The sequence below is a fragment of the Antedon mediterranea genome, chromosome 11 (assembly GCF_964355755.1).
Source record: "Antedon mediterranea chromosome 11, ecAntMedi1.1, whole genome shotgun sequence".
NCBI classification, from domain to species: Eukaryota; Metazoa; Echinodermata; class Crinoidea; order Comatulida; family Antedonidae; genus Antedon; species Antedon mediterranea.
Window position 1 is genome coordinate 18,919,851 of NC_092680.1, and position 21,941 is coordinate 18,941,791.

Below are 21,941 nucleotides of genomic sequence, written 5' to 3' on the forward strand. Positions count from 1 at the left end.
TACATTAATCTAATCAATTTGCTTAAATAAAGTGTTGAAAGATAAAGATAGTAAAATATATTTATGGTATGTATTTATGGGATTTGCTGACAACCAAATTTCTTTGTTTTTTTTACGAAGATAAATAAAGTTTCTTGTATCTTATTGTTAAAGTTAAATACAGTATACAGTACTTTTATACAGTTTTTGTCAAGTGCTTAATTGTATCATTTGATTGCATACACTTTTGTGAACTTACTGAAAAAATTGAAATATTGTATTACTATTTATTTATATAAAGATCAAAGTTAGGGCATAGCCACATTTAATAAATTTGTCTACAGTAGCAAATGTGCCTTGATTCTCATAATTTACTTCAGTCCTACCAGCTGATGATGGTTCAAAATGTAATAAATAATATGTTACTCTAAAATTATTTTTTTTCCTTCTATTTTGCACATTTTTCCTTAATATAATTATCAAGAATAGTACATGGTTGGTCTTCTAATATATGTATGCTAAATACACTACAAATGTTTCATTTTTTACTCTATAACTACAGTATGTTAATTATTATAGGCCAACAAATGAATAAAATTTCAAACTCCCAAGTAAACAATTACTAATAAATCAATTTGTTCACACATGGTGGAACTAAAGTACACTACAGTATATTAATCAAATCAAATCAAATCAATTTTATTTCCACAATATTATAACATACATACAGTATAATAAATGCAATTAAGTATTCATGTGGGGGGAGAGTCATATAAGTCAGAAAGACTTTAAGTTTGACCCACCCCAAGATATAACATTATTAAATACGAATATGAAAAAGAAAAAAAAATATATATATATATATATATAATACATAAACTAATAATAAATAATAAAAAACAAAGCTACAATAATGTCGAAAAAAACATATAGAGCAGAAAAAAAAAAGTACAATTACATGTTGTGCAAAATTACTCATTCAAATCATGACTCGGACTCTATTATAGTATTAGGATGTTCTCTCATGCTTAACAGTGCCACTATACCTTATTTAGAAATAATTGATATTACTTAATACCTGTCGGATGTTGTGGAGGAATAAAACTAATGAATCAAATTTGTTTACAATAGAAAAACAAATCCAATAAATAATTAAAATGCTAAAAGTACAATTACTTATGTAAATACTGTAACACACCCAAATTTGATAATGAAAAGTACAAACAACCCGTAAGCCTACCAGTACTCATTACCCTTACCAGCAAATTAAAACTGTAAATCTAAATGTATATATTAATTAAAACGAATGGATATGGAAAAACTAATGAAAACATATTGAAAGGCCAACCCTATAAAACAGTAAAAAATAAATTAAAGAGTGGTTAATATTCAGGAAAAGTAAGATTTTATAAATTAAATGAGTTATCTATTGTGATAAAGGATAATCTGTATAAAATGTAGGTCGCAAGATGTTTGAGAAAAAGTGCATTATACTGTATTACAAATAAGACTACATTGTTAATTGACAGAAGAAAAACAACATTTTTTGGATAATGGAAGAAGACAATAAAGGTCAATACTATTATTCATTCTGAATTCATTTAAAACGAATTCTTATCTGGTTCTTTAAAAAAAAAGTGGGTAGCCTACACCAACAAGGTAATACAGTAACAAACAGGGTGATTCTAAATCCCTCTTCTGAAATTAATTTATTCCTGTCTGGTTCTGATATAAAAAAAGGGGTAGCCTATACACCAAGGTACTGGTAATACATTAAAAAAACCCAGGCTGATGCTAAATCCCTCTTCGGGAATTTATTTAATCTTGTCTGGTTCTGATATAAAAAAAGGGGTAGCCTACATCAAGGTAATACAGTAAAAAAACCCAGGCTGATGCTAAATCCCTCTTCTAAAATTCATTTATTTCTGTCTGGTTTTGATATAAAAACAGGGGTAGCCTACATCAAACACTGTAAAAAATACTCCAGGGTGATGTGGTAGACTTATAAGCAATTTATCATAACTATAAATACTATATAATGCATGCTAGACTTTTATTACCAAGGCAGACACCTATTCATAGCTCATGAATCATATAGTACACTGACAGTACAGAGTGTGCCTAGAGTTTAAGGCCAACGTTAACAACAGAACCCCACAATTAACTTTATTATTGCACACGTTCGTTCGAAGATGATTTTTTTTTAAAGAATGTAATAATAGTTAAATCAATGTTTTAATAACCTGTTTTGGCAGCTGTTCTCAAGTTGACATTGGGTTGTGTATAGCAAGCTAAACTGATGATATTATTCGTGTGTACCTCCTTGCTCTCACCTTGCAATGGATAAAGGAATCTAGATCAATAAATGTTTGTAGTTAGGGATAGGATTCTTAGCGAGGTAATTTAAAATTGTGTATGGTTTGGGTGGTGAGAGAATAATGTTGAGTTGCACGTCAAAATACCTGTAAATTGCATATTTTAAAATAACTCCTCTCGGCTGCTAAATGTTTGTAGTTAGGGATAGGATTCTTAGCAAGGTAATTTAAAATTGTGTATGGTTTGGGTGGTGAGAGAATAATGTTGAGTTGCACGTCAAAATACCTGTAAATTGCATATTTTAAAATAACTCCTCTCGGCTGCTAAATTCTCCAAAAACCGGACTTTTCATGAGGTCCAAAACATCAACAAATTTTGTTTTACCATTAAAAACACTTTCCAAATACCATACTTTCCAGAAGAAATAATTAGGCTAGCCCAATGGTACCCAGTATTGGGAGAGTTGACTGTAGTAATTTTACTTAAATGTTTTCTTAAGCTCTGTCTACACTATCAAACTTTATGTGACAAAAATGTGCACATATATGGACATGATCACTACCATATTTGGGCATATCACTACTATATTTGGGCACATCACACTTAACTCATCATTAAAATAACATTATAAAAAAGCCTAATGGGCACAAAAGAAACTGAAGGACAATCTCATTTCCAAGCCAAGGATTTCCATATTATGTCCATTTATAAAATTCTTTTGATATGATTTTTAACAATTGATATTCAATTGAAGGACGTTATCATTTCATTTTACCAACTCTATGATATTTATTTAAACTAAGTAAAATTATTGCTCAGGTCATTGAATGGTAAATCCCTGCCTCTCACTATATATATGAAATTATTTACATATCATTATTATTGATTTTTGTGATAAGCATTTTAACAATGATCTTTTAAAACCAAGAGATCATGAAATCAAATCATTTATACATTAGCACAAAGGGATATAGCTTGCAATCGTTTTGTTGCAACAATCATGTCACTCATCCAACATTAATGATCTTTGTTATGACTTCATTCCAAAGCCAACAGATGTAAATTTATTGTTAGGGTACCCACCCAATTTATAAACTGCAAACTTGGGTTCAATCATAAACATTTATAGTGGAATCACCATTTGGAAACTTTTTTTAAAACATTATCTGGTTTTGGGAAAGTTTCCAGTTTTCAGAAAGTCCAGTTCAATTTACTCCCAGCCTGTTTTTAAAATCTATATTTAAAATGTAATACACATCCTATCCAACTCGCCAATTACAGGGTGGCTAAACTATTTGACTTGGGGAATAGAGTTGAAAGAGTCATGAGTTACAACTCTAGCACTAGGTAGGGCTTGAACCCTGAACCTCGGGTTTAGAAGGCAAGCACATTAGCCAACAAGTGACAGCTACACTAAACTTTTTTTTTTATACCTGTCTAAAGATATACTATTTCATTCATTTCAAATGTAAATTAACTGAAGAGGAATTGCTAGTATTGAACACTGTAAATGGTCTGTCTATACTATCAAATTTTATGTGACAAAAAAATAAGATGTGTCCATATGGACATGTCACATCACTGCCATATTTGGGCATATCACTACCACATTTGGGAACATCACAATTTTTTTTTTCAAACTATAGTGTACAGTGTAGATAGAGCTTAAGTCTAACATGTTTTTATGTGCATGTTAAGGCAAAGAGGTGAACAAGTTTTAATGCTCTTTCAACATTAGGAAATTCTTTTATTGAATACAGGTCGAAGAACATTAAAGGAGAGTAGCATTACAGTAATAGTATTAAGGAGAACTGAGGGGAAAAAACAATGCTGTAAAATTGTCACAATTCAACAATTTTAATTTATTAGTACATAAGCTAAAGCCTTCAATTTTGATAGTTGAATAACTATAGGTATTTAATCTCATTAGTGGCAAAACCAGCATGATGTTTATGAAATGTGACAGCGGACTCGTTCTCTATGCCCTATCTGCAATCAGGAACATGCTGTCGGACGATGTTAGCTTAGGCAACCGGGGAGAGCTAAAACATCAAGGGGCCCATTCCACAGGGTAATAATTTTTTATGGGCCTGTGCTGGAGGCTTATTGAGCATTCCAGCTTAATTTGGAAAAGCAAGCCTGGATGATGAAATGAATTGAAAATTGATGGCTTTTCAATTTGGTATGTACTGGTATCATTAAGCTGGGTTCACATTTTTTTAAATAACAGCACTTTTATCATTACACTAGTGGTAAAAGTTATAAAATTAACACCAAAATGAATCTCTAAAGTAACAAATTCTAAAAGAAAGATTTGAATTATAGGCCTACTGTATAATTTTTTTTAAAAAAGAGGAGAGAGGAGGATACATCATATGACAAGAACCCTAACCTAGGAAGTAGGAATATTGGAGGATTGTCACTAAATATTGATTTTTATCGTGGGTATTAAAATATTTAATACTTAGTCAGAACATATGCAAACATATAAATGTATTACTATTAACTAAATAGACATGAAGGTAAATAATGTACAGCATTTATATGAAAAAAAGCAGATTTTTTTTAAAGCAAAAACACTTTTTGTTGATGGGCAGGATACACAAGGCAGGCAGACCTGGGGCTTGGTGACTGACAAACCAGATACAGCTACATAATCATAATAAGCTTTGATAAACAATTCAACTAATCTATTATTTAAAAAAAAATTATGATAAAGCACAACTCTAAAAAGGCTTTTGGAATCAGCAGATTACAAAGTCAATCGAGAAAAAGAAAAAGTTATTATAAGATACTCCTTTTTACAAATTGCAACACATCTTAAAATATTCCGTCATTTTGCAATGTAAAATGAGGAAATATAATACTGCTCTAGGCAAGTTCACTGAACAAAAATTATAAGTTCAATGTAATAATGAAATTAAAATAAATCAAATTCAGCAAAATCAAACAATGAAATTTAAGTAAAATAGGAAATAATAAGGATCAAGAGACACAACAGGAAATTTATAATAAAACAAAAGATCATTTTTGGTTCAATGTCTCAATAATCCAGGAAGTCCATACAGCGTTAATGCTTTTAATGATCTAGAGCCCTGTTCACACAGCTGTAAATTACCGACTTATGTGAAAATGGTCAAGTGATGATTCCATTCTTTCATTTTTGTAATGAATATTTATGTATGTTAATGTTTTTTTTTTTTTGTGAATGGAAATAAAGAAACAAACAAACAAATGATTTAGAGCTCCGTTCACACAGCTGTAAATTACCGACTTATGTGATGCTTACGTGATGATCTAGAGCCCCATTTACAAATCTGTAAATTACCGACTTATGTGAAAATGCTCAAGTGATGATCTAGAGCCTCGTTCACACAGCTGTAAATTACCAACTTATGTGAAAATGCTCAAGTGCCTCTGTAGCCTACCTATTCAAATTCTGGTCCAATTTTGCACTTTTACTTAGACTCTATTCACACAGAAATGGGTAAACTACCATAACATTATCTGGGTAAAAGGTTATAGACTGGAAATAATGGTAAAATGCTTACTGCAATATTGCATATATGTGAAAAGGGCTTATAATTGTACAATGCAAACTTATTGTATACCTCAATGTTCTCTCTACACTAAACAGTTTAGTCATAAATCTATTCATATTATCACTCTATAGATAAATAGTTTGTCCACATAAGGTTTGTGGTACACCATACAATTCCCCAAAAAGGAAGATGTCTCGACATTACGTGCAGATACACAACTATCTTCTAGAGTAAAGTCCACAATCAGACAACTTCAGAAACCCAAGTTTAGGCAGGAATGGACTATAGAAGTCTGGTAAATCCCATGACAAGAAAAAAAGAAGAAAATTTCATTTTTTTTCTCCTTTTGAATGTCCAAACTATCTGCAGTTAACAGTTTACATTTGGATAAGATTCTTACTTTATAATGTTTAAAATAAATGTGATTTAAATTTATTTTAAATTTCATTTTTTATATGACAAATATGCTTTGAAAATATTATTGTACAGTATAAAGCGTATAAGCTTTTAATTCACCTTAACCTGTTTAAAATAAATGTGATTTAGATTTATTTTAAATATCATTTTTTATATGACAAATATGCTTTGAATCTACTACTGTATAAAGAAGAAGCGTTTAATCTGTAACTCTGACAACTGCTCAAAATTCAGTAAATTCCTATTTTCAATGATAATTGATCATCCGGAACTAACTGTCCATATTTGGAAAGATTCTCACGTACTGAAGACAATTCAGCGTAATAAAAAGCGCAAGCCATCCATCAATTTCAATACCCTAACAATTTTTTACTACTTGTTAAAACAGAGTAAGCTTACAAGATGTTCAGAGGCTAAAGTTTATGAGCAGAAGTCAGCTCCTAATGGACACTTTAACTAATACCTATTAACATTCTACGAGACATAGATGCTATTATTACTTCTCTTCCAACAAGAACGTGGAAAACAGATACTGTACATCAATGTACATCTTAATTTTTGGAATATATTAAAAATCATATTATTTTTGTGTGTGCATGGTTTGTACGTTGTATGTTGTTTTCAGCATATTATATAGAGGTACCTCACAAGGTATACTTTAGCTTCTAAAGCTCTGTTTACACTATCAATCTTTATGTGACAAAAAAATGTGATGTGGCCATATATGGACATGATGATGTCATACCACTACCATATTTTGGCATATCACTACCATATTTTGGCATATCACTACCATATTTGGGCACATCACACTTTTTTGTAAAACTAGTTTGATCGTGTAGACAGGCCTTAACGTTTTCTTATTTACAGATGACAGTATGGACAGACAGACTAAGCCTCAGAAAACAACTACAAGCAATATTTTAATATTAATTATATATACAGTATGGAATAAGAACTTTACTGAACAAAAATAAACTGTTTACCAAATTATCTTGAATACTGAAATATTGCAAAGCATACATGCTAAAATTGTAAGTTTATTTATGAGTTTATTAATAATTCTTAATCATAATGAATCCTTTAGTAGTCTCTTTTACTGCCATAAATATATTATTAAATGATTGACTACATAACCAATGTCATGTGTTTGTCAGTAGATCAGGTGCACATAAGAGGTACAAAACATACCAATGTGTTCTGAAATAATTACAGCCTTTATAGAAGTTCACGTAGGCACACATAACTGTCTAAAAATAAGCGAACTGGTCTGCTTTTACTAAATAACTTCCTGTCAAAGCTTTCACTGCTAAATCACATTTCCAGAGACAAAACTTGTTTACAAGTATTCCTTAAAAAGCAAGACAAAAGCATCAAACAAAAAATTCATTAAAAATAAAATCCGATCCAACCAAAGACAAGGGGAAAACACCCTGCGAAGAATTTAATTTCCTTTTTTTAGATTCTAATTAATTCAATTCCTTGTCTAAATATAGGTTTCGTACCAAGTTGTACCTGTAAATAGATTGTGTTTATGTGAATCGATCCCCATCTTAGCCCAAGCCAACCTCCCAGGGCCTGTACAGACCCATGCTTGTGCATAGTATTTCACCTAGAAGAGTACAAAAGTTAATTAGCCATACTGTTATTTAAAGTATGGAGGAATTAGTTTCTAAGTGATGTATCCTTACAAACAGATTTTTGTTGTATGTTTGACTCGTTCGTTTTAATCCAATTAAATAACTTCTGTTTTCACGGCTTCTACAGTCACTACTTACTTTCCCATGAAGATGTGTGGGTTCGGTATTGTTCAGCAGCGTGGGAGTCCGGGGTTCATTGCATTTTCCAGAGTAGAAAAGTTGTGTAAATATGAGGGAAATTAAGCATAAATGGTAACTTTGTTCAAAGGCATCTTAAAACAAATGGAAACATTGTTATAGTCTTTAAATTAAGGAATTTCGATGAAAAGATTTTGTGTTGGGTCAATTAAACAGCTCACATCAAGCAAAAGTAATGAAATTAAGCCTTGAGGTTTCTTATCAGTATACTTGGGAGAAATTAACTCAAGTACAAAGAACATAATAGTTGGCTCAACCATTTAAAAACAGAAATGAATCACTCATTTTAATTATAAAATCTACATAAAACTCAATTAAACAAGTAGTGACTCAGGTAAAAATCAATAAAACCTATTTGAATGAAACCAGTAGGGGATTATCTAAACGTTTATCACCTTATACAATACAAGGCTAAATAGATTAGTCAAACTGACTTCCCTATTTAAAAAATGGAACAGTCTGTAAGTTGTATGGTTGACTGGTTTAGCAAGATTAGATCATTCTTATAGCTGACAGCATTCACAGTGGAAGTACATTTTTACAATACTCCAGACTAAAGAATCCCCAAGACATCAGCAAGAGATGCTGTGAATACCAGTATTATAACTGTAGCAATGTTTGGATAAATATTTTTTTCTGAAACTAAAACAAGGATACTTAGTAGAGGAATTATTGTTCACTCAAAAAGTTTTAATCATGGTGAGTTTATAACTTTATATTTAGTATAAAATTCTGCAATTTCTTTTTGGTTGTGTTACTTTTAGCTTTTGCTTAATTTATTTGTATCCATTGAGAACTACTGTAGCCACTGATACCAACAGCATTGTCATTTTTGTTTCAATAATTGCATTAGATTTATTGATATATAGCAAAGGAATACAGTAGCAGTAGTTAGTTTGTGTTTTTCCAAAAGCTTGATATTTTTTTTCTGAATTTAATTTCTTTAATCAAAAAATATTTTTTTGTTTATTTTTGTTTTAAATTGTGATACAGTGTACTGGTACCCAACAGGGCACCGTCCCCAACAGCATTTCAGTATGTTGTATATTTCATATTGCTTATTTAAAAAAATGATAAATTTAATTTCAAGTTGATTGATTAATTAAGCATATGTACTGGTTGTATTGGCAGCTGTTAGGTAATGCTTTGCAATTGATGGGCGTGCAGTCTCAGAAATATATTTCCAATAATTGGTTTTGCAATTTTAAATTAGTTTATGGTGTGTATATACTGTAATGTAACTTTGTATGTTGGTGTAATAGCATGGCTGTTGAAATGTTTCATCAGAATCAGATGTTCTTACTTTGAAACTTTGTTGATACTAAATTTGATAAATGTAATTTATATATTTAAGTATTTAAACATAAAATGAATGTCAACTGATTACAAAGTACAACGTCCTCCGACAAAACAGGTCGGAACGAAACACAAAAGTATAATCACCACCAAACTATGAACTAATATTTATATAAGGTCTCAAATTGAAGTGTTTGTAAACTAACTTTAGCTAGGCTGTTATATCCACTGATTAGCACGTACTGTTTTGATAGGACTTATTAGCTTTAAAGCACCTAACGATTTTAGAGTCATTAATCACACATGTTTTATCATTAAAAATACCATTTTTCTATATTGTACCAAGGAAGTCACAACTCCCTGATTGTACTAGTGGAATTAAAGTTTTAGCTCAGGTTTTTTGAAGTGAAATAATTGTATTGTTTTGTTAAGGGCATTTTTTTTTATGTGATACTACTGAAAAAAAGATACAGTAGTCTGAAAATAAAAATTGCTTGAGGAATTTTTGACTTAGGTCACATGATTTGTTAATTCCTACTTCCACATGATATTAAAATAAAACATTGTAAGAATACACTTTAATTACTGGCATCCTCAATTCAAGATGGTGCCCATTAAATATTGTTATCTTTATGTAAATGAGAAAAGCTCTATATTAGATACCATTAAAACTTATTATGATAAAACCAGCATTTAAACATAGTAGTGTTCATTTAACTATCCAAAATCCAGCCAGCATTTTAAAGAACAAAGATCTGTACACAATACACACTGTACTGTAGCTATGGATGAAAATGTATGAATTCCAGTTTTCTGTCTGATTTTGAGTGTGAATTACTATACGGTACATGTACAGCTATTGGCAGTGGCATTCACTAAAGCATGGTTCCCACTAGCGACGTAACGCAACGCAAGTGAATTGACCAATCAAAAGCGATGGCTTATTTGCTTGTGATTGCTAACTGTCTATAACTTTGTTTGTCATTGGTTAAAACGCTTGCGTTGCGTTTACGTCCTTGCGTTACGTTCTAGTGGGAACCAAGCTTTAAAAACTCTTAATTACTGTACATCAGTGAATTGTTAGTGTCTTGCTCTTAAACACTTTATCTTTTTCCACAAATGTGGTTCAGTGTTAACAGGGAGTTGTAAATACAACTCCCTGGTGTTGACTTTACTGAAAGAATGTGTCAGTGCTGTATGCCAACACAGCATGTTCTTCATCAGTGTGAACAGAACATAATATACTGTACCAACATACTGTACAGTACTTAATTATATTGATACTGCTAATCCTACAATTAAATGCAATCACAAATTTTCAGCAAGTCTTCAATAGGATTTAGCGACTTAAAAAAGTTTAGCCATGTGCCTTGCTTGAAAGCTATGTAAACATTGTTTTTACCTGTGAATTGGCCCAGGTGGTAGCCACTTCCAGATACTTGAAAACACAATTGTTTACATACAGCTATTAAGTAGCATGTTAAATAAAGATACAATTAAGTGCTTTTAGAACATGATATCCTTGAGCACTGTTGATATGGCAATGCTATCGAATATTAAATAATGCTTGAGAGTTTTTATCTAAATACAACATTTTTTTCAATTCAAACAAGATATACACACTGTATTAAAAGTGACCCAATCATTAAAAAATCATTGATCTTGAACCAATTTTTAACATAAATTAATGGAGGACAGTTTCTAAGTGTAATTCTAGAAAAAACATCAATTGGTTAGTGGCAACTTCTTAAAAATTTCATCAACTAGTCTTGTTTTCAGAATAATTATATATACATTTTAACAATTTACATAATTTAAGGAATTTAGGTTTAAAGTTGGCTCTGTTAATTTTGACTAGAATTATAATTTATCAACATAATGTGAAAGATTTACAGGTAATAGTAGACAATAGTGGATTACTACCATTATTTTAAACATCAGGTAGAAATACTTTTGTTTTAAAAACAAAGAAAATAGAACACACAAAAGGTTAAAATATTTCATCAAAGAATTACTTAAATTTAGAAAGTATTAGAATTATATAGTTTTGCTGGTATGAATAAAAGTTAACAATGTGTGGATAGAATACTAAATCACCCTTTTTATTATTAGTAAAATTTAATTTTGGCAAAGAATTACAAAATAAGGGTATACATGTACACATTTTACATATTTATTAAACATAAATGAAATTATTTAAAGATTTTCCTCTGTAATAAAAAAAAAGTATTTTAATTGCTTGAACAATTAGTTGATGCAAACAATTGTCAATGTTATTCGTTTTAGAAGGGATTTATTTTTGCTAACCACATTTTTGCTGTAATATAACTTGTAATATATTAAGCATAAGTAGTTACTGTTGCTAGGTTAGTTTTAAAAGGTAGATTATCTTTTTCCTTTTATTTTATTCTCTTAAAAAAGTATAGGTTTTTAAATTCTTTATCAGCTTCAATGTATTATTTTATTTAGTTGTTTTTTAGTTTATACTTGAAAAACAAAAGTTAGAGCTTAAATGACCATTGGCCTAGGGTCAGCTGGTCATCAGTGGACAAGTCCAGACCTTCAACTTAAAGAGTAACAGGTTCACCCCCTAAAATTGTTAATCTACAGTAATACTTTAAAAGACTTCTATTCATTATCAATTACAAATACACTACAGACTTTACAATGCAATAGTTTACCTCTATCCTGTTTAGTCACTATCTGGGTATTAGAACAAAAGCCAAGAAGAAAAGAACTGGACACTTAATAGAACAATTGCCTGTTAATAGACAAAAGACCCTGGCTCTACCTTGGCATGATCTTAATAAACCGTTCAATTGTTAGTGTATTAAAAAGGACTCCTCTTTCTGACCTATAAATAAGTGCTGGGTGTAAGGATTGTCATTATTGGGTAGATGCCAAATGCACAAGAAGTGTGGTGGCATGTAGCAAGACGTGTGCCATATTTTTGTAATTACTGCACTACAGGTAAACATGGTAGTTGTTTGATCTGAGTGGGCAGTAATTGAATAAAAAAAAAGCATATGCATATGTTAGCAAGCAGCTGGAGTTCAATGGTAAGTTTGTCTTACAATACATATGTTAACCTCCTAACCAATCTTTACAAATAATAATGTACAGTATTGTTAAAGTATATAAAGTAGGCCTACAGTATTAATTGCTGTTTTTGGATTCTTAGCTGTTTTAGTAGTTACTGTATAGTACAGTACATATCATCATGTAAATCCATTTAAAGTTATATTGGCAATTTGTTTGATAATATCTTGATAGATGTTCAATCATTTATTTTGTTTGTAACATCAATCATTTTCTACATAACTTGCAAGTAGTTAAAACTTGTAAATTTAAATTAAAAAGAACATTTTCGTGTGGTGCCTGATAAGGATAAACAAAAGCTATGGTAAAAAAATATCATTCAAGTTTAAAGGTTTACGGTACATCATCATGTGTTCCCAAAATAAAATGAGAGAAATACCATACTTTCTTTTCTTCTCTCTACTGTAGCTTTACTAGTATTTATTTGCAAGGTAAACACTTCAACAGTATTAAAAAAATACTTCATTTTCCATACCAAAATTTATCTAGGCCTAAACTGGTTTTAAAGTCTTTTCAAAACATCCACAGTGAATGGGCATATGTAAAATCACTTTTATAAGTCCTTATAAAAACATCTTCAAGCGTTAGTGTCAGGCCTCTGATTAAAAAGGCTTGGCTTTGCAGTACAGACCACTTACAGAGAGTGAAACACTCTATTGTATACAGATCCACAGGGGTAATCACATTGCTGTTTGAATCTTTTACCAATCTCCGCGGCAATGTCCACAAAAGAACGTTTTCTAGTGCTTATTCTCACTTCCTGAGCTTTCTTTATTGTGCATTATTCCACATGGGCGCTCCTCGATACATATTTGGTTGTTTGAGTGTTTGATGAATGAGAAATTACTTTATGAATGAGAATTTATTGAACGCCACCTCCATAAATATGACACTGTTCTGTGTCTCTAATTTCACAGACAATGCTGATACTTTCTCTAAATTGACAATGGACCGTTGATTATAACACGGGTGTAGTAAAAAACTAATCAGGCAGAAACAGCACAGAGTTTCCGTGTGTGGAAATGGGTTAATAAACACAAATATGTGATTGAGAAAATTAACAATAACGCACTACTGTATGTTTGTGAATTTCTACAGAAATAAGTCAGAATTATGTTTTTTTAATATGTCATTGTCATATTTAAAAGATAGGATCTCAATGTTTAATATTGTACCTGAAGTGTGCTATTAAAAACTTGTGTTACATGCTCAATGACAATTATCCTGTATTGTCTTGAAATAAGAACAATAGTGTGCGTGAAGGTCGTGTGCTCTTATGTTACTTGACTAATCGATAAATAAGTTCCTAAACTTGGAAGAGTAAATTTAAAAACGGATTGATCTAAAATTACTATTATTTTCAGATTGGACCACTTTAGCTGAATATTCATATTGTATACAATACTTGCTGTGAAAACAAGATATTAAATGTATGGTTAATGGTTATTCAAGCTTTTCTAATATAATTCTATCAGACAGAATGATTGACAGACTTCTACATTCTGCAAATTAAACAACTGTGAAAATATTACATTTTCAAATCACAAGCAATGAACAAGAACTGATATATAACCTCACTGCTATACAAAACAATAATTGCTTTGTAGTTTTCAATGCCTATTTGATGAACTTTTAATGAAGTCAATAAAATGGTAAAAGCAACACCATAACTAGCCCTGAAGTGATGGACATCTGTGAAATTGCAGGGTGTTGATCGATGCGATGGAATTGCTTCCCCGTCTGCAAATCAATTCCGATAATTTACCGATCGTTTATTTTGCGCTTTCTCGTTAACGCCTCACTTCACAATGTAATCGTTCATCGTATGAATTATTGTTATTGATTATATAAATATTATTTTAGCAGTTGTAAGTTATCACAAAAGGCATAAAGATGCCGAACTAATTCATGCACCTTTAAATTAAAATTCAATTGTTGATCGTTAAATAATAATTTTGAAATAAGCATTTATTAAGTTGTAGACGTACCATTTTAATTATTATTTAACTCCTGTACTGTACTGTATATCATAACATGACAAGACAATAAGGTTAAAAATTTAAATTAGGATACCGTAGAACTTATACTGTATCAGCAGTTAAGGATTTAGGCTGGATTTAATATCATGTGGCCCACCACAATCTGTACATAAAGGTATTGTACTATAATACCTATCATAAGTTTATAATGGGAATAACATTACCTGGTCTAAACAATTCATCTTCTGTAGCATTCATACCCCCAGGAGGTAGGCAACATAACCTGCACTTTGTTTTCCAGGGGGCAGGAGTTGACATTCATCACAGAGTCAACATCAATCATGAGTGTAGCATACACAGGTCCAGTAAACAATACCACCTTGGGCTAACTAAAACCATCACTTGTATGTAATTAATTTCCTCCAAGTTCAGTTAATAAAATGTGTTTTTTAGATGTTCCACCATGTGTTAGCAGTAGGCTTTCAGTACCTATCTGTTTTGCCAGATCCAAGCACTTTTTAGTTTGACCCAGAAAATGTTTAGAGTTTAAAATAGTTAAAAGAAATTTAATTATTTGGACATTATACTATAGTATGAAAATTAAGTAAAATGAACAGGCAAGAGACTTTGTGGCTAGAAATAAATCAAAAGTAATACAAGTTTATAAATTATAATAAAACATATTAATGTGATTTGAAATTTTATATTTAAGAGAAGCAAAAGAATGTTAAAATGTTTTTAGTTTAAAAAAAAAATAGCTCCGAAACATTCATTTTTATACAATATCTGAAAAAAAAAAAAAAATGAATGCGAATACTGTGGCCAAAATTATTTGTACAGTATTACTGTTACTGTATTCTTAAAACTGAATTCTAAAAAAAAAAGGAGAAAAACTGGACATTTGAAAAACTGGACATTGTGCAATAGATTGTGGGCCATGGTACTGTACTACTGTATACAATTGTCTGGACAGTACCTGTAGCTTTTCTAAACTCTGATCATGTCATTTGGAACAAAATCCAAAAATAGATTATGGTAAATCTTTACTCGGACAGCCTTTACTAGTTTGAACAATGGTATTATAGATTATCTATCATTAGCTAACGTCAATACAAAACAAGTTAAGGGGCATTTTTTAATCCAATGTTTGAAGTCTTAAAAGATTTTAACTGCATACTGATTCTATAATAGTTAGGATTGAATGTTTAGAATATATATTACGATTTTTATAGAAGACTTTATCTATCTGGTAATACTGTTCATGTACACGTTTCCCAAACAAAGTATTTTGTTAATTATTTGCCACCCTTGGTCATTATACGCTGTATCAACTGCTTTGTGCTGATGTTTAATCCTATACCCTAGATTATTTAAATCAAACTTGACAATTATCGTTAGAATTTTAGTTCCCATCAGAAAACCTTGGGTGTTGTGAGTAGTGAACCAGCAGAAATATTTAACTCAAACAAACCTGTGAGATTTTTAATTAAACACTTTTGGATTAATTGATCTTGTGGTGAAAAGAGGAGAGTAAACATCAACAGAGGTTTATTCAATGTTGACGTTGCCAATCATTATGAGCATATGTTTGTTGAATGTGCATGTATCCTTGAGAAATTTATTTTCCAGATTAAAAAAGAAACTGTACATAAATAAACAGTACAAATTTCAAATGGCAGTCCAATAGCAATTTAACATTAATTAAATATGTATTGTGCCCCCAAAACATGAAAAATTAAGATTAATTAAACCAGACTTTGAATAGGTTATTTTGTAGGTTTAATACAGTTAATAATATTTTTTTCAGGACTTGTTACTTGTTTGCATAGCTATCCCCATTATTAGGGACATTTCGCCGTCATTGACATTATGTTGACATAGCACAACAATAAGAGACGTTAATTTTGATGAGAAGGTCATGGAACACTAATTAATTTTAAAAACAACTAAAAACCTGGGACCTGTAACCCTTGGTAGGGACCCTTATGGGTACTCTCCCTCAGGGTCAAAGGGATCCCGAAACTCATCGGTGGGCAGGGGCGCTCATCTCCCTGTTCAGGACTATTCCTGACGCTACATCTATAATGCCTAAATGTTTAGTAATTTCACTTTGTCATCCATTATTTTTCTTTTAAATGGTATGGAATTTGATGTTTATTAGAGTAAACAGTAAATTTAATGTTACATACAATAATAAACTTTGCTATCTTGCACACAATCAATTTAGGACAGTAAGAATATTTATTGCAATTTCATGAGTCAGTTGATGCAAAAAATGTTTATATATTTTTTGTTTGTTACTTTCAGATGATGGAAAACCGAGAAAACAGTCTAGATCGAGAACTAATAGGGCACCTACAACATGTGCAGTTTGGTGGACAACATGAATTTAATAAGATACATCAATGGGAAGATTTCGGCAATGAAAGAAAGGATTGTGTAAATGGAACGGACATGAGGAACAAAGGCCCTTCTCCTTGTAACAGTCAAGCAAGTTTAGGATACCATAGCTTACCTAGTTCACAGTGTGGAAGCCGGCCTAGCTCAAATCCTGACTACATTGTTGATTATGGTACCTCTACTTCCTCTTATGAACAATCAACTACTTATCTGGACTCGCCGTTGGCCAATTCGAGTGACATTTGCTGGAGGCATAACACTTCTAGCCAATCAATGGACACGTCTGTGAGAGAAATAAATAAAGGACATAATAATAAAGAGTCTATCAGAAAATCCATTGACATGGAGTGGAGACAATGGTGCCATCAACAACAACAACATTTAAAACAAAATGCATTTACCAGTGGTCAAAGCAATGGTCACCAAAGCAATGGTCATCATAGAAGTGGTCACCATAGCAATGGTATACAAATACAAGTTGGTATGCATCCTAAAAGGACTACCAAGCAACATAACCAATTTTTACATTTTAATGGCATCCGGCAAAATGATGAACGCTGGATACCAAATGGACATCATAAGCCAACTCATTGCGAGTTACATCACCAACGTTACGAGGAGCCTATGAGGGCAGTAGACATGCTTTCTAAATCGTTCAACAATCAATTTAGAACATGTCTACCCACAGAAGATCCAATATACGAAGAGATTACTGAGCATAACATCATTCGCTGTAACGAAGTGGACTTTGAAGAGATTGAAGGTCCAAATTTACCACCACGGCCAAAGAGTTGGACAAGCATGGTCAACCTACACCAAAAAAGTAAAGCACCGGTTTATTACCAAATAGAACCTAATGTGACCAATCAACACAATGGTAGTTGTTGTAAAATGCAACAAGACCATGGTAATCGTAGGAAACCAAGTCGTGGTGTCTGCACAAATACACCCTCTTCTGATCTTTACAATCAGAACGATGTTAGCTCAATAAATCTTCCTTATTTTCCATACATAAACAGACTTTTCCAAGAAGATTCGGACATTTCTGAGAGTAACAACATTTCTAAAGGAAATGAAAAAGACATTAAAATGAATGAGAAAAAATCTGGAAAAATTGAAAAGTTTTTTGGTTCACTCTTGAGTTTGAACAAAAGTAAAGGAGTGAAGAATATGGGTACAAGTACAGATGAAAAAACAAAGGAAGAAAGTAATGTGGAGAAACATAGAAAGCTACGGAGGACTGTATCCGAATCTTGTAACATTTACTCAAGAGGAAAAGGAAATACTCCTACTTATGAAGATGATATGTGCAATTTATTAAAAGAAATTCAATTTAATATGAAAGAAATTGATCATAATTCAAAGAAATTAAATCAAAACCCTAAAGACAAAAAAATAAAAAACTCTGAAATAAAAAATGACAGACACAGAGAAAGGAGAAACTCCAGACGTGATAGTAAAACTAGTCATAAAACATGTGAGGACAAATCGGAAAGAACGCAAAACAACAAAAAACTTAAATCTGGAACAGCTCCATCACCACATCATTATCCGAGGAATTCATCATCAGACTTAAGGCAATCAGGTAGTGCCCACAGCGTTAATCAACAAGCTATAAAGACTGTTTTAACTGACAGCCGGTCAAAAGTTTGCAATTCAACCCCTGAAAACAGCCATAATAAATCACAGTGCAGTAACAGTCATCGTAAAAGCACTTCCAGCAGACCAGCCATGGGCGTGCAGGCTCTGTTAACAAGATCCAGTAATTACAGTAGTCCGGAAACAACTCTTAATAGATCTACCGATACTGTCGAAGAAAACAACTCTGTTGAAGTTGATGACTCGTTTCAACGAAGACTATCGCACGAAAGAGTCGGCAGTCGATTGAGCTTTGTGTATGATTACAGCGAAGGATCGGATTCGGAAGATGTTAATGCTGACATGATCGCTTTGTCTGGTTACGTGAGTGAATCGTATGCGCAGGGTCTAGCTAGTGGAGAGGACAATGAGAATTGGATAGATGGAGATCAAGTTTATGGTGTAACACTTGCTAAACCACTATTTAGAAATAATGTAGTAGCAATGGCGAAACGAAGAAAACTCATTGAAAAAGTCACAGAATTGTAAAAATGTATTTAAGCTATTTAAAAACATTGTACTGTACATTAAAAAAATAAATGGCTATGGTCATACTACAGCCTCAAGCCTGGCGTGACTCACCATGATCGAGATTTCAAGCCAGGTGCGAGTCAATCCACATTTGATGACACTACCAAAATCTTGATCGCGGTGAGTCGTGGCAGGCTTGAGGCTGTGCGCCTATAACATTATACTGTAGTAAACTGAATCTTGGCTAAGTGAATAATTTTCTATTTAAAAAATACATCAAATTGCAAACTAAATTTATCGGGTCAATTGTGATAACTTTCTTTCTATAAACTATGGCATTATGAATATCATAAGAATCTGTTTTGACATTTTAACTGACAGACCATAGATCATGAGGGCATTACTTTGTCTTATCATGGATTAATTGAGGGGATTAAAATATTAATAATACTATATTTGATTGAATTCTTTGGTACAAAAAATTACATTAAATGCAGGACTACTAGCACTACTACTAGTATTACTGGTATATCAATTTATCATAAAATGTATCACAGGTATTTTTTGGGGAATAAAACTGAAATATCCATTTAAAAAAAAAAAAACATCAAATATTATTACAAATTGCCAATGTTTTCATTATAATTTCAGTTATAATACATCATTTTCTCTTGGAATTAGAGTATGCTATAACAACAAATATTAAATTTGTTTTTTAGTGATAAAAGCAAGAGTTGTATCACAATGATATAGTTGTTTCTAACAATAAAGACATTTATGATATAATCACCTTAAGCTTTTATGGATTATCTAGGATTAGGATTAGCATTAATAAGGATAATACTGCAACAATTGTTGGATTACCATACATTTCATAATCATTTTTTTTATATAGGATATTTATATACTGTAGGTCGGCTATGGAATTGAATCCAATTCCTCTACTGATAAATTCATTGCACTCCTGTAACCTGGATGTTTTTTTAGAGGTTCAGGTGAACATTTTCCCTTCCCATTTCAGCGACAAAATCCTCTACTATACCCCACCTCACTCTCACCCACCTACCACTGCATTTAGAACCTCGATTTACCTAGTTACAGGCTTTGAATTAACTTTAAAATTTGTGGAAACATTTTAATATTTAGTTATATAACGTTTAATCAATGTTATTTGTAAAAATGTAAATTTAATATCTAAATTCTTATTGTTGTCTATTGAATTTATAATTAGGAAATTAGAACTACTACATTAAGTAATGAGGTTGATGCTTTTGATAATTTTCTGAGAATAAATTATCTGAAACTAAATTGACATGTTTTATGAATTTTGTTTTGTAAGTACTGTCTCACACACATAAGCCCACTCTGGAGTATAAATGCACTTGAAATTGAAGAGGGACACATTTACTGACTATCAAACATGATAAAGAGGTGATGATTATGACAATAATGATAGTGAATGATGATGACAATTTAATGACAATCATTTGATAATGGTATGGTAATTATTATGATGGTGCTGGTGACAATAATGACGATGACAAGATGGTAACGATGATACAGTAGACCAACTTCCTCTTTGGGACACTATCTTATGACTTACATGATTGCAAATACATATTTTAACACCGCGCCTAACCCTTACTCAGGGTACAGCACTTATTAGGGTCCCGAAGGGGTCCCCTTAGTAGAGGTTCTACTGTAAGTGTAAATGTAAGGAAAAAGAATGTATTCTACTGTGCTGAATTGCACACAGATGTGGATGAGCCTTACAAGGGCTCCTTTGTGTAGCTGATGGCCAGTGCTCATTTGTCTGTCAACAATGACAGGGGATGCAATTTAACTAAAATGAACTATTGCACCAGGATAACCATTTTTATTATTCAGAAAGATGCAGTGGAAAGCAGATAAGTATATATATAATAAGGAAGGCTTAATTTATATAGGATGCAGTGCTTCTTTAACTAAGTACTATACTACTTGATGACAAGGTTTCAAATATAAAGCTCTGTCTACACTATCAAACTAGTTTGACAAAAAAATATGTGTCCATATATGGGCACATCACATTTTGTCACATAAAGTGTGATAGTGTAGACAGAGCTTAAGCATAAAGGAATACCTATGCACTGAAATGTAAGATTTGCAGAATCCTCTTTTCTGGCCGAAAATTAGTATATAATTAAATGGCACATTTACAAAACCTGACGATTTGGGGACATGAAAAAAAAGTTTTTTTATGGCTATATCCGTCTGGATATTGTGGGGCTTCGGAGAGGTTTAAGTGTAATCAATTTTTTAATTCTCTGGTACCAGCGCTTAAAACATAGAAATAACATTTTCATGTTTATGTAACTGATTATACAACAGTATAGATGTCATAAATTTCAATAACCGATTCAAAAATAAAGAATTTTGATGAATGCCAAATAACTTTTTATCACTGTGCAGTTTTTTTCAAAAACGTACCTTTATCGTAAAATGTTAGTTTATTATTATTATGTTGTCATAATTTACAATTACAGGTACCTTTCTCTTCACTGCTGTTGAAAATTAATAATGATTGATATCTAGAATATTACTTGCTAGACTAGATCTGAGACTCCACCAAGACCAGACCAGTGACTCCAGTTAGAAGCTACACCGACATTGATTAATGTTTATAGTGTTATTACGACATCAACATAGTCGTTAATATATTTCATGTGTTCATTAAATGAATCATAAAATATACTTCCACTCGAATTAAAGACAATATTTGGGCATTTATGGTTTGAATTGTTTTCTTTGTATGCAAATGAGATGGTAATTTTTGTACGTAAGCCTAATAATATTCATATATTATTAAAGTCTAGATAAATACTAACTGTATACAAAAGATTTCCCAAACTATTATGGTCCAGCCCAAGAGTATCCAGTTGACTACGCAACTCTACATCTCACTATGTCGGTCAGTTGGTCGGTAA

At 31.7% G+C, this 21,941-nt stretch overlaps 1 protein-coding gene and 1 long non-coding RNA gene across 2 annotated transcripts in view; one reads left to right on the forward strand and one right to left on the reverse strand.

The window, feature by feature from the left end:
- The window catches only part of LOC140062645 (uncharacterized), a 43,262-nt gene that overhangs the window by 16,373 nt on the left and 4,948 nt on the right, over positions 1–21,941 (reverse strand). The window contains exon 2 of the long non-coding RNA XR_011847511.1: positions 16,982–17,149. This is a non-coding gene — a long non-coding RNA (uncharacterized lncRNA). The remainder of the gene's footprint in view (positions 1–16,981; positions 17,150–21,941) is intronic.
- LOC140062644 (uncharacterized) lies at positions 8,579–20,234 on the forward strand. The gene is made up of 2 exons (XM_072108948.1): positions 8,579–8,791; positions 16,774–20,234. The coding sequence occupies exons 1-2, from the start codon at positions 8,789–8,791 to the stop codon at positions 18,991–18,993; spliced, it is 2,223 nt and encodes a 740-aa protein (XP_071965049.1). The 5' UTR covers positions 8,579–8,788; the 3' UTR covers positions 18,994–20,234.